The sequence below is a fragment of the Ambystoma mexicanum genome, chromosome 2p (assembly GCF_040938575.1).
Source record: "Ambystoma mexicanum isolate Mex_15411 chromosome 2p, UKY_AmexF1_1, whole genome shotgun sequence".
NCBI classification, from domain to species: Eukaryota; Metazoa; Chordata; class Amphibia; order Caudata; family Ambystomatidae; genus Ambystoma; species Ambystoma mexicanum.
The window spans coordinates 885905905-885922798 of NC_090923.1; the positions used below are offsets into that span (position 1 = coordinate 885905905).

The following is a 16894-nucleotide window of genomic DNA, read 5'->3' on the forward strand; positions in this document are numbered from 1 at the left end:
CATCTACTTGCCCAGGAGAAGGTAGTATGGAAGCTATGAGATCTAAACCGACTCATATTACCAAAGAACCTAACTTCTCTGGTAAGCACACAGTCACTATTCATGCTCAATCGATTACATCTTTGTTAATGAAAAAGCCAATAGCTTTATTATCGATACGGCAATAGGTAGCCGTGAAGAAAGCGACCACTTTCCACTTATTGTGATGCTGGAACACCCTAAAGAGGAGGCAGAATACCATATGGCTGGGAACATAAAAATCAATAATGCTGCTAACCGGATTTCTTGGAATCCCACGAAATTAGAAAAAGTTAATGCTTAGCCGTTAAAGAGCTACTAAAATGGTGGGAGATGATTGACGACAGGCAAACCGCCACGACAATGAACTTATTGCCACATATGAAGCAGCTATAAGTAAGATCCAAGTAGCCGCCTCCAAAAAACGAGAGTATTCCAGCAATGGTGAGAAGTGGAATCTTACTCACGGCAAACACAATTCCTATGATCCGGTAATAAACGAAGCAAAAAATGTCTTGAGGAAAGCTATTAAGCAAATCGCTGAATCCAAGAGTATTGATGCTACCATACAGATAAAATGACTAAAAAAACAACATAAGAAGTGGATGCGGCACCATAAAAAAAATAAGGCATGTGAAATATGGCTAAGGATTGCGGACCAAGCCAGAAGTAACAATCAGCAAGGGATGTGGAGAGTAATTAATGATGCAAAAAAATGCAACCTCCCCATCAATAGTGTAGGAGAAAATGAGTGGATCTTGCACGTAATACATACTCTAGGCTCTGAAGTGATAACCAAAGATCTATCATCACCACAACGAGCAATTTGGGCAGGCAATTTCTCTGAATCCTCTTTGGTTAATATGATAGTGAAACTGCACACTTCCAGAGCCACTGGCCCCGACGGGACATGCAACGCTCTTACGCTTAGCACCAGAAGTATGGGCAAAAACTCTATTCCTGCTGTTTAGATGGATCGGTATGAATGGGGTGATCCCAAAAACATGGCATGAAAGCATTATCCTGCCGATATACAAAAAGGGAGAATGGAAAGACCCTCGTAACTACCGCATGTTAGCGATGCTGGACATTCCGGCAAATTATTTTCAAAAGTTTTACTCGATGACCTAAATATATGGATAGAGAGGAATAAGATCTTGCCGATTTACCAAGCTGGGTTTCGAGCAAAATCTTCCACCACTCACAATATTATTAATCTAGTATCAGCTGTCGAATACTCGTGGAATGTTCGCAAGCTACCAGTATATGTAGTGTTCATAGATTTCTCTGCAGCATTTGACACTGTGCTAAGAGACAAACTCTGGAACAAACTGAAACTGTGGGGGATCCCAGAAGGGCTTTTGTTCATGATACAGCCACTCTATTCTGACACTTCAGTTAGAGTTCGCCTAGATGGTGAAGGACGGCTCTCCCAATCAATTCCCACAACCTGTGGAGTAAAACAAGGCTGCAGACTTGCAGCAACATTGTTTAATCTTTACCTAGCTGATTGTATGAACGTGGTAAACAAAAACATAGTTAACCCAGTGAAGATTGGTACAATAGAGCTACCGTGGCTAGGCTATGCTGATGACCTGGTCCTATTAGATTATATGCCGGCAGGACTTCAAATAAAATTAAACCATTTGCTGCATTTTTCTGAAAACAACGGGTTAAAGATTAACATTGCAAAAACAAAGGTAATGGCCTTTCTAGGCACCACTAAACTAACTTGGTCCAACAACTTTAAGTGGATGTTGAACTCAGAAAGACTTGAAAAAGTTGAATGTTATCGTTACCTGGGAGTAATAATTGATTCTAAGTTACTATGGAAACCCCATTGGGAGGCAACTAAACTTCTATGCTTAAATAACTCTGGCGCAATTAGTAAATTCATAGGCAAGCAAGGAGGTATCTCTGTAAATAACATTCTACTTTTATACACAAGTAAGGTAATATCTTGCTTATTATACGGCTCAGAGATCTGGGGAGGTAAATACGTTAATGAAATGTGTATATTAGAAGGAAAAATTCTAAAATCACTGTTCAAGTTACCTAGCGCAACATCATGTGAATATATTTTACTAGAATGTAATTTCGCGAAAGACATTTTGGAATATAAATCAGCAATGTTGTATGCAAAATTAAGTATGCTATCTACTAGTACTTTTGTGGTTGAACTGATGAAAACATTCATCAAGGAAGACCACAAAAAACAGTTTTCATCTTTAAGCAGACTTGATGCTGTATATGAGAAATGGGTGACAGTTAATACAAAGAGTTGGTTACTACTAAAGCAAACTAGGATCAAAAAACTATTACAAGGAGTGATATATGGTTTGTAGTCATAATCTCGAATTTACAAATCTTGAAAAAAAAGGCCAAAAAAAAAGGCCGAAAAAAAAATGTTGAATTTTTTTTTTGTTTTTACCTATTTTATTTATATATACTAGAGCCCAAAAAAAAATATAGAACAAACAAAAAATTCAACATTTTTTTTTTCGGCCTTTTTTTTCAACTTTTTTTTCAGAGATTTGTAAATTCGAGATTATGACTCACCACCGTGATATATAGCTATGCAAAGGAGCGTGACATGATTACTCTGTCCACAAAGTCCACAAGTGATCTATTCTTTGAACACTGGTCGTTAACATCTGAGAAACCCAAATAGCAGTTTGCTTTCCCTACCGCTGCAACTGTAAGACAGTATTTTTTGTTCAAGTTTAACCGTAGTGATACGTTGGAAATCCTCAGAGCTAAATTGAGACTCGACAGAAATACAAGGTTTTGCAGATTATGTGGAATGTTAGTAATTGAAAATGCCAAACACTTAATATGTTACTGTGAGAGTTTGGCACTTATTCGCGAAAAGTTCCTTTTACGCTACAAAAACTCCTGTTTAACAGAGAATGTTGAAATCATTTGGAAAAAACTGTTGGAAGGAAATGATATTAACTTAATATATCACATGGTGAAATTTTATGAACTAGTTTTAACAATTTTAAAGGATCTATCAGAGGGTATTTTTGTATGAAAACTGTTTTTTAATTTTCATCGATTGTGTGTACAGTGTTTTAAACTATTTGTATGTGTAAATTGTTTGTATATGTAAAGCCATTTTTTGGCTATGAACATATTATAAATAAATAAAGGGCCAGGTGGTGAGACCCTGACCTATGGACATCGCATTAAGGCCCACAGCAACTCCCAAAATAGCCAGAGTGCCAAAAAGGGGAGTTAGCGAAGCAGAGTGAAAAAGACTGTTGCATTCTGGGACTTGAAGTCCGGAGATATTTCTTTTTGATAAAACAGAACAAGGCAGTGCAAGAGAAGGAGCGGCTCTTCCAGAGCAGTGGCAAGCCAGGCAGAGTAGAGTAACAGACCAGAGGACTAGGGCCAAGAATCTACAGGTCAGAGATCCCTTTTGCAAGAAACCGTTGTCTCAGAAGCCACTGTCACGACCTGTGACCCAAAACCCCACTGGCATGGTCACATGCCAGGTAGGATTAGGACTCAGGGTTCACTTGAGGCCCCTAGGGCCTTGCATTATCATCATAGACTCTCCTGGAGTCAGGCGCCAGGCTCATGTTCAGATTGGGACATTGTCTTGAAGGGACTACTTTTTCTGTGAAGGCCTGCAGCCAACATGGCGGCACCCACACAGTCTAGTTCCTAAGAACCAGACTGTGCGGTGCAGTGATTTAGGGTGTGGTAGCCCGGACTACTTTACCTGGACCACTTTACAGAGGGGCTATGTAAACCACACCCAAGCTACAGAACGTGCTTGGCGTTATTCTGCAGCCAGCAGCATGACGCTCATTGTGTTCAGAGACCAGCACCCGGCGATCCTTGAATAGCGGACCTGCAGAGGAGACAAAAGAACATCATTAGCAGTCTTCCATCCAGTCGGCAGCATCATCAGGACACCACACACGCACCGGAACGAAGCACCTGGAGGGAGAGAGAGAGAAGGGCAACGTTAAAACAGGTTACTCACGGCATTCACGGCAGTAATCACAAAATCCTCACCTGGCTGGGCATTTCTTGACCCGTTCCGCTCCGGAAATCTTCACACGACCAAAAAGACCATCGCGATCTGAAAAGGAATAAAGAATACAGGTTAGCAAGAAAAGACATTACCGCGCCGCACTTCGCGCTTAACCTATCATCCATCATACGCTCCTGCGTCCATCATCCTGGCAGGAGCCTGATCCAAGTAGCGCACCCACCGAACCTCCGTGCACCTAAGGGGAAACAATCAAAGAAAAGACATTAATAGCAAGAAAGGAAAGCAAGGACATTTTAAGACTGCTATAACCAGACTTACCTCCTTAAATACACATGAATGGGCTAGCACCAGTGAAGTTAACTCGGTTGCTTCAACCCGCAGAAAACTACGCGCCCCTGCACAGAAGTCAGGACGGAGAGCACGCCAGACATCATAACAAGGTGAGGAGTGGGCCATCAGGTCGAGTCCAGGTGGCTGGTGGGAGGAAACGAAATCTGTTCCTAAGTCCACTCCTCCTGTGTTTTCAGGCCCGACCGCCATAGAAGGCATCGTCCAGAATCTGGAATGTCCAGGGTGAATCCGGCAACCAGGGCATAAGGGTGTCCCCGTGGATACCAGGTGAGCGTAACAGCCGCAAAGGCTACACACGCCAACCCAGCCGGAGAGAAAGAAGAGGGTCTGAACTGCTACAAAGTTGCTAGCCACCCTCCCGGGTGAACAGAGTTGGGGAGGCGTGGATGCAACAAGACTGATAGCCTTGATGTCCACATCAATAGACACAAAGGCAAAGAGCCTCCTGACACGACCAGTGAGTCAAGAGAGCACAATGACAGCCTGGTCTGTGTGTTGGAGTGCTTGCAACAGCTACCAAAAGTGAAGGTTAAGCACAAGATTATAAGACGTGAGAGAAAGAGAGTCCATTGTTGTGAACCACAAATGCATAGTATCGGAGTGGTCTGCCAGAGGAAGTATGCCCGATCGGAAGTCTTTGTGAAAGGTTGTGAAGCTGCAAGGCAGTGGGAAAGCTTGAGAGGTCCGAGCCCGACACGGGTAGACCTGTGAATTAATGGGATTTGAAGCTTGGGGAAGGGAACCCTTACAAGTGATGCGATTGCAGGGACTGAGCCCGGCTGAGGGAGACCTACGTTGAATCAGGTACTTTTGTTGAAAGAGGTCCGTCCCCGATTGAAGGAGACCTATGTGAACTTTTGATACCCTGAGAGGTCCGAGCCCGACAGAGGGAGACCTATGTGAACTTGATGTTGAACTGTGATTTATTGAGGTCTGAGCCCGGATGAGGAAGATCTACTGTGTTTAAAGGAGGTCCGAGGCGTGCTGAGGGAGACCCATGGTGTACAGTGAACCCAAAAGCATAGGAACGTGAAACCCCTGTTGTCTATCCAAGGTATTCTACGAACGAGAAACTTGTGAATGGAAAATAGACTTTATCGCAGAAGGTCCTGGCTTATGTCCCAAACTGCATCCTTGTACCAGAGAAGCCAGAGTGTGTTCAAAGCTCGAATGTGCCACCTTGTCCCATGCTGGAAATGTGGGAAGGGGACTGCACTGTTGAGCCATCCTGACACATTACTTTTGAACACTATTTTGTTTTGTGCACACACCATTTTCCCACCCATATTGTTTATAGCGTGTGGGCAGGCAATAGTTTTGTTAGTGTAGGCCATTTTGATTTGACAGACACTACTAGGACTGCATTATTTATTATTTGATGGTAGAGCTTGCTCCCACCCTCAGACATAGGGATAGATGGACGTTCTTCCTACCCTCGTGTTGTTAAATAAAAACCCTTGAACTGTGCATCAATTGTCTGTCTTTACTAATCATGCAATTTCTTCCTTACATTATAAATAAATACAAATCTTAACCACCCAGTTGTCACAATAGCATTAGACTTTGACTGCTCAGCCATATACACTGCTAGATGAGCTTGGAATAAAGAAACTACCCTAACAATCATCCAGGTTATTTGATATTGCAAAGTAGGTATCCCTTAAACTGGAATGCGCTGATCATATTAATTTGTAATTGTAGTTTTTACTTCAGAACGAAACCAAGAAAGTTTTCATTCCATTTGTTGTTAGTGGTGAGCCTGTTCTGGATAGGTATTTGTGATGGGGTGAATATCACCTGGCACCCACTTAATTTTAGGGATAAGCCTTGCTAGTGTTGGAACATCCAGTCCTGGTTGGCCACAAAGCAAAATCCTCTTGTTATTTATTGGTGGGTTATGATGTCTAGGCTTTCTAGCAGAATTATGAATTGGTTCCAGGTAAAGGTTGGGAAACATTGGAGATGGAATGGATCCTTGTGTTATTCAGATTGGCACTGGCATAGTTTGTAACCCATTATGATGAATGTTATACAGTTTTATAGTATGAAGAAGAACTTTGAAGGCCAAAGAGATCTTGCACATACTGTGTGAAACAGTGGGTTAAACATTAATTCTGAAATGATATTGCAGATGGATGAAAGTTTAGCATTACCTCTTTAAAAATGATACATACATTGATCAGACAGTCTCCTCCATATTTGTTTCTCCTAGAGTACATTACTGTTAAGAAATTCATTTTGGGATGTGGAATACCAAAAATGCTAATTCATTCCAAGAGTGAAGGCATGGAGAAGGGAGAGAGAAGGGTGAAGGAATTGTGGCTCATTGAACTGATGGGTCCACTACAGGGGTCTTCGTTTAACCTCATGGTTACAGGTTTGAATCCGGGCAGGTCAACTGAGCCTTTCATCCTTTGGAGGTTGATAAAATGAGTACAATTGAGATGGATAACAAACCTCTATCTGTCTTGTCTAAAATGCCAAGATACCCTTGTTGTGAGAGTGTGCTCTCTAAAATACACCAGTTGAGTTAGGAGGTGGAGGGAGTTTGTAACTAATATTTGACCTTTCTCTTCCTAGAGTCTACGACACGCTGGTATTGTGAACCTGGAGTGCATGTTTGAGACACCAGAGAAGGTATTTGTGGTGATGGAGAAGCTGCATGGGGACATGCTGGAGATGATTCTGTCCAGTGAGCGAGGCCGTCTTCCAGAGCGTCTAACCAAGTATCTCATTACGCAGGTGAGATCTACTTCACAGAGCCTGGCCCGTCTGTTCACTTGCATGGCCTTTCCTTTGTCTGCATGTGACTCCTTATTTGGGAGCCACTTCTCTTTAGGACTTTTTCATGAAGGAATCAATGAATAGATGAATCAGTGTCTCAATTCTTTGAATAGTCCTTTCTTTGTGACTTCACTACTCGCCTTATTAATCAAATCAAGCCCTTCCTCTACAACTAATACTGCTAACCTCGCTGTTGCTCTGGTCAACTCTAAACTGGACTATGGAAATAGTCTATTGGCAGGCACTTCTGCATCCAACCTGGCCTTGTTAAAAGTGGCTTAGAATAATGCTGTTCGAGCTGTTTGTGGTCTGGCGAGAAGGAATCATGTCACTTAGGATCGTAGATCCCTGCATTGGCTTCCAGTTAAACATTGTGTCACCTATACAATTCTTCATCTTACTTACAAGTGTCTCAGTGACAGAGCACCTCCTTATCTGAAGATTAGGCGCCCCTGTTTCTCCCGTCCTCTCCGATCTAACAACTCAAATAGACTCAAGCAGCCTTGCTAAAGACTGGCTCGATTTGGCGGCACCTGCTTTCTTTCTATTGCACCTAGCATGTGGAATATGCTGCCCACTGATCTTCGTCTCTGCCCTGAACAGTCCTCATTTAAGAGATCCTGAAAAACGCATTTAATTCCGACGATTAAGCTCCTTAGTTTTTCCCGGTCTCCTTCTGGTTTTCTAGACTTCCTGTTTCTCCTCTTACATGGTGCGCACTGAGGCTCACGGGCGAGTTGCGCTCTATAAAAAATATTTAACATGAACTCCTTGTTGGGGAGAATTCTCATTTCTGTGCTAATTCCCTTCAACCTTGGATACCCCCAGCTCTTTTCTGGACTTTAGGACTTTTATTTTTTATCCTGGAGTGAGTGAGAACTTTTTCTCACTCAATCATGTATTTCTTATCTGATTTGGACTTTTTGTTTCTGGCTCCAGTGTGTCTGGCAGGGCAGGAAGCGAGGGAGGTGCCTGAAACTCCCTGTCCTTAGTATCCTTGGTTACCTGACTGCACCCAGTGCTGATTGGCTGGCTGTACTTTTAAGACAGCCACCCTGCTGTGCGAGTGACCGCTAGGCTGCGCATGAATGGGAGAAACTGGCATACAAGGCGAGGTCTCTTGAACGGAAAGCAGAGTCGACCACTGGATGAAACATCTGATGAAGGAAACTGGAAGAGAAGCTTGCTGCACCCTCCGGGACCGTTGAACTTCCCGGTGAAGCCCTACTGCACTGCTGAGCTCCAATTTCGAAATAGACTAGAGAAGCCCGGAACTGACAACTTCTTCCCATGGGTTAGTGGGACCAACTGACCCCAAGACAAACTTGGCTGGAAAACCTCTCCCTTCTGGTTGAACTTCTTTGCTGTTGCTGAAACCGAGTGCCAGGTGTCAGGAAACCCAGAATCGAGTGCATCGTCTTTAAGCCGGAACCAGGCTCCAGAAAGATCCTGAGGACCCTCGCGAAGCAGGATTACCCAAGCCTGAGCCACCTCAACAGAGTGCTGGACCCCAGAAGCAAGGGAAGCCCATCAAGTGTCCAAGAACCGCGGTGGTGCTATTGACCGGGAGCTGAAACTGCAAAGTGCAGCTGATTGGTGCAGCCGACGACGACCTTCGTACTGCAGTGCCGGAATCCTCTAGACATCCTTCCGCTTGTCCCCATGACTGACGCCCAGGAACCCAGGATCTGCAGGACGGCAACCAGAACAGAAGCCAGCTGGGTCCTCTTCTTCAAACCTAAGGTACTGTCTTGACTGAAGGGGTACTTACCTATTTTGTCTGTAGCTTGCTTGTTCTCACTGGAGACTTGCAGTAGCTGCTTTTGATTCCAGCTCTGCCCTTCACAAGCCTTACAGCAACATCAATTCATTTTACTACAAACTTTCTGAACACCTTGTGCAATTTAAAAGAAGTGCCTCAGCTCTCTGGACATTGCTCCAATTGACTTTGGCTGTCCTGGCTCCCTACACACTCTTCTGACACATTGACTTTGGGTTTAACTGTCCCTCATAGGTGGTGCATAAGTTTAACTTGTATTGTTGGGAAAGGTCCAACCTAGACTTTATTGGGAGATTGCAAAGTATTCACATGCTCTGAGAATCTGTTAACCTTTTTCCTTCCCTAACCTTTTCCTTTTCCACAACCTCAGAATTGTATTAAGTGCCAAAAGTGATATATTAATACCAAACATTACCCTAGTAATTGAAGTCCCCTCAGAGTGTAGGAAGTGTGTGTGAGGCATCCCAAAGGGGTATCTACTTGCTTATTTTAAATCTAAGGAAGTGTTATGAAGTGTATTTTTATTGTTGCATATAGCCCTTTTTAAAGAAGGCTCAACTGACTGTTAAATAAATACATATTTTGCTAGAAAACCTTGAGTATAAGTGTTATTTGAATACTTGTAATTGTGAATCTCAGTGTTGCCTCGCTACAGCTCACAGTTACCTTAAAGGCATCGTGCTGTGAAATGCTAGTGCATGCATGGAAACATGTAGACAACTATCCGCTGCCACCAGCATGTCCTGAACAAATAATGTGAGTAAAAAAAATGTTACTCAAAGAAAATAGAACAGGGACACAAAGTACTCCTGCCGCATTCCACTGTAAGGTTTTGTGTGCAGGTTAGAAATTAAAAGGAATCCTACAAAGGGAGGCAGGTTCCCCCTGCACTGGTAGCATTAGGAACTGACCAGTGCCCCCAAAACAGATCAGCTAAGCATGGTAAGTGAAGCAAAAAGATCTTATTTGCCTTCAAAAAGTTAGGTCAGGACTTGAACAGTAGCAACAAGTAGGCTGTTCCATTGATGTCAATGGAGGGAGAGGTGCAAATGCAAAATCGTTCCTAACAGTTTTGCGTCCCTCACATGTGTGCTGTGGAACAATCTCCAAAACAGATAGTCTTAAGTTTGTTCAGAGACTTAAACCAAACCCAGTCAGTAGGCAGCTTGTGGTTCTACTGAAAACTAGGCTGTTTCCCTGCATTCAAGAGGAGCTGCAGAGGAGGTAACGTTTGGTTTCTCTAGGAGGGAGGGGCCCACCATTGGATTTCCAAACCCAATATTGTTGACCAGAGTTCCGGAGAAGGATGGCAGAGATGGAGCTTAGCCCCATTGAAGTGAATGTCAGTCATGGGGTCCTTGGAGAAGGACTGCAAGTGAAGCCCCAGAACACTGGAGAAGATGGCCAGTGATGGATTAGAGGTCAGAGGCCCTCAGGGATGTGACTCGGGCTTGATGTTTGAGAGAGTTCAGGTGTTGGGGGTGCATAAGTCCGAACAGGTGTCAGGATTTAGTGTTGGTCACAGTTATGATTCCTTTGCAGGGTCTGCAAGCAGAGGCCCTGAAGATGGCTTGGTAACGAAAACCATGTTGGGTGACTCCGACCCATGAAGTGGCGAGCATGGCGTCCACAGGAAAATACAATAGTGCCCCTTTAAAACAGGTTACTAGATGCTGAGGTGAGGGCAAAGGGTTTCAGGACAGAATGTAAGAGAACCTCATAAGGAAGAGCAGCTTCAGCCGTCTGAGTAAGGCTTCCCTGCAAAGGGGCAATTACGTTTGAGCAGCAGCAATACGCCACTCTGGTTCCTGCAGGCCAATTACTGTTCCAGTGAGTATCATGGGTCCAGGAACCTTGCAGGTGAACACATGGCGCTGCAGGACTGAAGGACCAAGAGGAACTACATTGCTGATTCTGAAGAACCCTCTTAATAATTGGTGGGATACGGTGTTTGGTACTCAATTAAGGCTCACTGGAGTGATCTAGTCGTTGTTACGCAGAACTCTTAACTTTGAAAGCTCACCCCTGTTAAGTGCTATAAATGCTAGGGTTATGGTAAGATAACACTGCTGAAAACCTATCTCTGCAGAAAGTTGATTTTCTGAGGAAAATGTATTCTAAACAAGGTTTGCCTACTAGAGAAGAGTATTATAGAACACCAGACATCTAGAAAATGTGCTTTTGAAAAGGTCTTGTCACATCAATCCTGGTTCAGCACCCAGTGGTAGTGGGCCAGGCCATGTTACTAATATTCAAGTGATGCTTCTGATGAGGAAGGCTCCTCTAATGCATCCGTTTCTCCAGCCCTGTGGACAGATTCTGAGAGGTCACCCTGTTCTGGGGGACAGGCAAAAACACTAATGCCCAGCCAAACTCTATCTTGATAGTGTAAATGAGCAGCAAAGCTCAGACTTGGGAAGTGTGAAAGTGGTGAAGGGTTCAGCTAAGCACACACAGAGCCCTAGTAATAATAAATGCTAAGCAGAATGTATACACATTTATTTATACCGTAGACAAACGTATCAATTAAAAACCACAGGCAAGTAACACATTAAAACATTCACTTCTATAATATACACAATCACTTTGATGTGCTCTGCTAAGAGGACTAGCATTTTACATTTTAGAGTACGGTTAGATCAGTTTCAGAATACTGTAGGACAGCAAAGCAAGTGAATAAAAAAAGGACCAGGAAAGTGAACATCAATTAAGGCACTACACCTTAAAAAGACCTTCTCTTTCTAGGAAAGAGTGGGCCTAGTGCCCTAGACTCAGAGGTACCAATGCAGTTCTATTCAGAAGGCTACACATCTTTTTCAGAGTCTGACCAAGAGTTGGCCAAGCCAACAGGCAGTTTGTAAGTGTGTCAAAGGTCAATTAAAATTAAAGGAACTTTCTTAGCAGGACCTCTCACAATCCAACCACCTTAGGGGAGCCCAGGGGAATATCCTTGATGAGAACTTCACTGCGCACAGTCCAGTAGGTGAGAAGGAGGGTAAGGACTTTACGCCAGTTACACTATATGGACGTGGGGGTGTAGGAACACAGGTAGGTTTATTCACCCCCTGCACTCCGATTCACTCAGAAACCACTGTAGAAGTTCCTGAAATCACTGGGGCCTCTTTTCACAATCCTTTGTTCTGATGAAGGAAGTCTAGGAGCCTGTAGTACAGAGGCCTCTTTTGGCATCAGGTTTTTGAGTCCGGCTTGTCAGCGGTTCCATGCTCCATTAATCGGTTCTGGATACTGGACAGCTGGACGCCTCTACTGGATTGAAGCAAGGACCACACCTTTGTGACAACCACAGAGGACCCTCTGGATGCGATGCAGGCAGATGTTGATCCTTGTTGCGGAAGCAAAGAAACTGGTCCCGATAGGCACGTCCTTTGTAGTGTAGAGCTACACCTACATGGGGGGATGCTTCTCATTTCCTAGGTTGAGGATCTGTAGAGTTCCAATGGTCAACTTGGGACAGCGAGCGATGCAGCGAGGCAGCCCAAAAAAGGTGGTCAGCCTGCAGGTTGGGTCTGAGACCCTTCTGAAGGCTTCCAGTGGTAAGGTCCTGGAGCAGGGGTCGAGACTGGTGGATCCCACCGCTCCAGGGTTCAAAGCATTGATAAAGGCCTTCTGTAGGTCAGCAAAGGAGCAAGGCTTTGCTGGGATAGTTGAAGAAAGTGCTGCTCCCTGGATCCTAATGGAGTGTTCGTGGGAAGGATTCTCCTTTATGTAGGGGTCTTGGCTTCAAAAACAATCTAATGAATGGCTGCAGGTTGTCCCCCCCCCACCCTCCCCTTATCCACGATTCGAGCTGGAGTCATCCCCGAACCCACCAGTGGTAAGAATCTGCACCATTCAAACTCTTGGCAATAGATACCCAACTATTGGTATAGGCCTGTACTACACAAGTTGGTAGAGTGACTGAGCAGCCAGACTTTTCTCAAGAGGGGTAATTGTGAGCTGTAGAGATGTAACGTAGAGGTTCACAAGTACAAGTAGTCAAACAACACTTATACTCCAGGGTATCTAGTAATATAATTATTTATTTAAATCCGTTTTTAATTGAGCCTTCTTTAGAAAGGGCCAATTGGCAACAATCAAATACACTTCGAAAGCACTTCCTCAGATTTAAGTTTAAGCAAGTAGCTACCCTTTGGGGATGTCACACCTACACTTCCTACACCCTGAGGTGACTTCAATAGCTAGGACACTGTGGGCATTGATATATCACTTTTTAACACGTAAATGCAATACTGAGTTAAGGAAAAGGTTAGGGAATGAAAAAGGTTAACAAGTACTCTGAACCGATAAGTACTTTACAATCTCCCATTGAAGTATAAGTTAACCCTTTCCCAGCAATACAAGTAACGTATGTACCACCTATTTAGGGACAGATCAACACAAAGTCAAAGGGTCAGACGAGTCTGCAGGGAGCCAAGACAGCCAATGTCAGTTGAACAAAGTCGAGGGGAGGTGCAGAACTTCTTGTAGATAAGACAATGGTCTTGCACAATGTTACATGGAGAGTTTGCAGAAAAGAATCCCTGTTGGGCCACTAGCTGTAAGGCTTGTGAAAGCAAATCTGCAAGCAACTCTGCAGAAAAAGCAGCTACTGTAAGTCTCCAGTGGGACAGACAAGTTACAGACCAAAAAGATAAGTACCCCTCTAGTCAAGACAGTACCTTAGGTTGGAAGAAGAGGATCCAGCTGGCTTCTGTTCAGGTTGCAGTCTTGCAGTTCCTGGGCCTCAGTCATGGAAACAAGAGGGATGACGTCTGGAGGACTCCTGCACTGCATTTTGAAGTTGGACGGCGGCAAAGTTCTCTTTTCAAATCTGCGGCACTTGTGGTTTCAGCTACCGGTCAATAGCACCACCGCAGTTCTTGGAATCCTTGTGGGCTCCCCTTGCTTCTGTTGAGGTGGCTCAGGCTTGGGCCGTCCTGTTTCGGGAGGGTCCTCAGTATCTTCCTGGAGCTCGGGTCCAGCTTAAAGACGATGCACTCGATTCTGGTGTTCCTGACCGTTGGCACTCGGTTTCAGCACTGAGGCCTGCCAAAGACAAAAATTAACAAAGGGACCAAACCTGGTTTGGCATGCAGAGTAAAACCCAATAAAGACCTCACAAGCAAGAAATGGCAAAAAAAGAAGACCGGGACCTTTTTGACAAAATGGGCACCCATTGGGGCAATACTGCAGCTGAGCATTCAGCCTGCAGTAAAAATACACAATGGTAGGAACATTAAATAACTGCAACCAGCCATTAATTGTAATGAGGTTAACAAAATAAATGTTACACAAGAAAGTAGGAAAAGAGGATACTAAGTAACCCCCCAATACTTCCACATAAGATGGGGTGTACTGGATCTACATAGGAAAAACAGGTAAGTAAAGTCAATTTCACTTTACTACTCTTGGGAACAGTAGTTTACCAAAGATAAGTTATTTAAACCTTAAGAGAAATCCAAAGGACTTCTCTGTGACACTGCACTGAGGGTGTTGTGTGTCACAATACAAAAGGTGATGCCTATGGAGTGTGTCAGACTACAAAAAACAAAAGAAACGCAGAGTCCAAATCGGATCAAAAACACATGAGGGAGTAAAAGGTCTCACTCACTCCAGGATAAACATCCAAAAAGTCCAGCAAAAGGGCTGGGGGACTAAAGGTTGAAGGGAATTGGCACAGAAATGAGAATTCTCGCTAACAAGTGGTAAAATGCAAAAGTGCACAAGACAATAAAAACAAAAAATGGTATAAAATTATCTGCTGCCACCAGCCCATCCTGGACACATCATATTAGTAACCACAAAGTTACAATTAACAAAGCTACAGGGACACACTACCCCTATCACACTTCACTATAAGGTGAGGGGTACAGAAAATAGAGAATTTTACAATGGAGAACCGAGTTTTCCTGCTCTGAATGTTATAGGGACTGATCAGTGCCCCCAAAACAGTTGGGTTTAGCAAGGCAAATTAAGTAAAAAGACTGCACCTGACTTCAAATGTCTGAACAGGTTCAAAGCAACAGCAACATGCTGGCTGTCCCATTGATGTATAGTGAGAGAAAGCAGCAAAAAAAAAATCGTTCCTAACATGCATCCCTTCCAATTTCAAATAACATCCCCATACGGTCATGTCCTTTCCTGATCAGTTTCGCATAAAACACAAGGTAGTCTGAATTGGGCCCACGCACGGTCCTATGATCTTCCAATATTGAGGGAGAATACCATGCACTTTATGCAAAGAAATGTACACTTCCCTTGGCTCAAATGTCAACGATAAGTAGGATTTCCCTACATTTTGCATGCTGCGAATCAAGTGGTGGGATTACAATAACATTTTTAGATTCATTTTTAGTTCTATTGGCAAATCGTAATGAAACTTCAATCCCTGCACTGTTCAAGGGAACTAAAGTTTGTATCTCTACTCCTGAGTACCTTGCTGTGTTGTTTTTCAAAAGTTATGGATTACTCTAACCCCCGTCAACACAGCCCATAATTTTCGTGTTATTTTAGGCCAATATCTTGTCACAGTCTCGTACCAAGATGAACACACCTTGATTCTGAAGATTTGAATGTCTTTCGGTCCATTTCTCTTCAAACACTACCACATGATTCGTTTATTTGGTGAGGCACTAAAGAACCAAAGATATATCAAAGTGCAAGACTAAAACAAAGTTAAAAAAATAAAGATACACTAAAAACAGAATAACTTCCCTGCACAGACCGCATACAACGGCCATGAGGCAAAGTGGTATATTTGTTGCAATGAAATCCCAAGTTTATATCAACCAACATGTCACATGGACCAGTGTATTGCTACAGTCACCAATGGAAAAACTTATTTTCAAATAAAACTCCACAAGATGATTATATTACAATTTTGAGGTTAGATGTTTTCTGCTGCCAGTCTGGGATTCAATTATCCCCATAGGTATTTACGAAGCTACTGGGTGTAGTGGCAGCATACCTGCTCAGAGAATCGATCCCTATGTACCCTTCACTGGACTCATCACAGGAGACACTACAGATGTGTCAGCAGCACACACAAACAATGAAGCTTTTTTTTCTACTAGGGTTTTCAATCAACGAGAAAAGAATCCAACCTAATTCCCAGTCAGGTCAAACAATTCCTAGGGGGCAATAATTTGAACCGAAGACACCTTCGTCTTCCCCTCCAACGAGAGGGTCTAAAACATGCTGTGTCAAATCCCTTGTTATACAGCCGGTCGCCATTTAACAGTCAGGAAAGTGATTCATCTTGGTATGATGGCATCCTGCATCTTCATTGTACTACATGCAAGGCTACACATGCGTCCAATACAAGAATGACTAGTGAAACAATGGTCTAAAGTGCAAGGAGAGTGTGATGATCTAGTCGGAGACTGATATGTCGGACAAAAGACAACCTAGAGAAGGGAAATCCTTGTCACCCCACCAACACAAGCCACAATAACGATGGACACATCGCTTTCAGATTAGGGAGGTCGTTACCTCCACCAAACAGCACACGCCATGTGGACACACTCACTGAGAAAGAAGCACATCAGTGTCCTAGAGTTGTTAGCAGTGTACAAAGCACTGCAAGCTTTCCAGCATCACCTGGCAGGGAAGAATGTATTTGTTCTCACAGACAGCAAGCACAACTGCCATGTTTTACATCAACAAACCGGGTGGGACATGTTCTCTAAATCTATACAAACTAGCACAGAAAATCTGGAGATGGAGCCTCCAGAGAAATATTTTCCTTGTGTTGCAACACGTTCCAGGGGAACAAAACTGGCTAGCAGACACACTATGCAGAAATACAGACCTACCGTTACAACACAACTGGGAGCTGCATCCAGACATAGTGAATTACATTTTTGCAAAATGTGGTAATACAGACATAGATCTGTTTGCCACAAGAGAAAATGCAAAAGGCCACACTTATACCTCCAGGTTCCCCCAGAGGG

General features: G+C 43.6%; 1 protein-coding gene across 1 annotated transcript in view; it reads left to right on the top strand.

The window, feature by feature from the left end:
* Window positions 1–16894, top strand: part of PRKD2 (protein kinase D2) — a 704913-nt gene that overhangs the window by 562288 nt on the left and 125731 nt on the right. The window contains exon 14 of the mRNA XM_069644584.1: window positions 6959–7120. Within this exon, the coding sequence (XP_069500685.1) occupies window positions 6959–7120 (162 nt within the window). The remainder of the gene's footprint in view (window positions 1–6958; window positions 7121–16894) is intronic.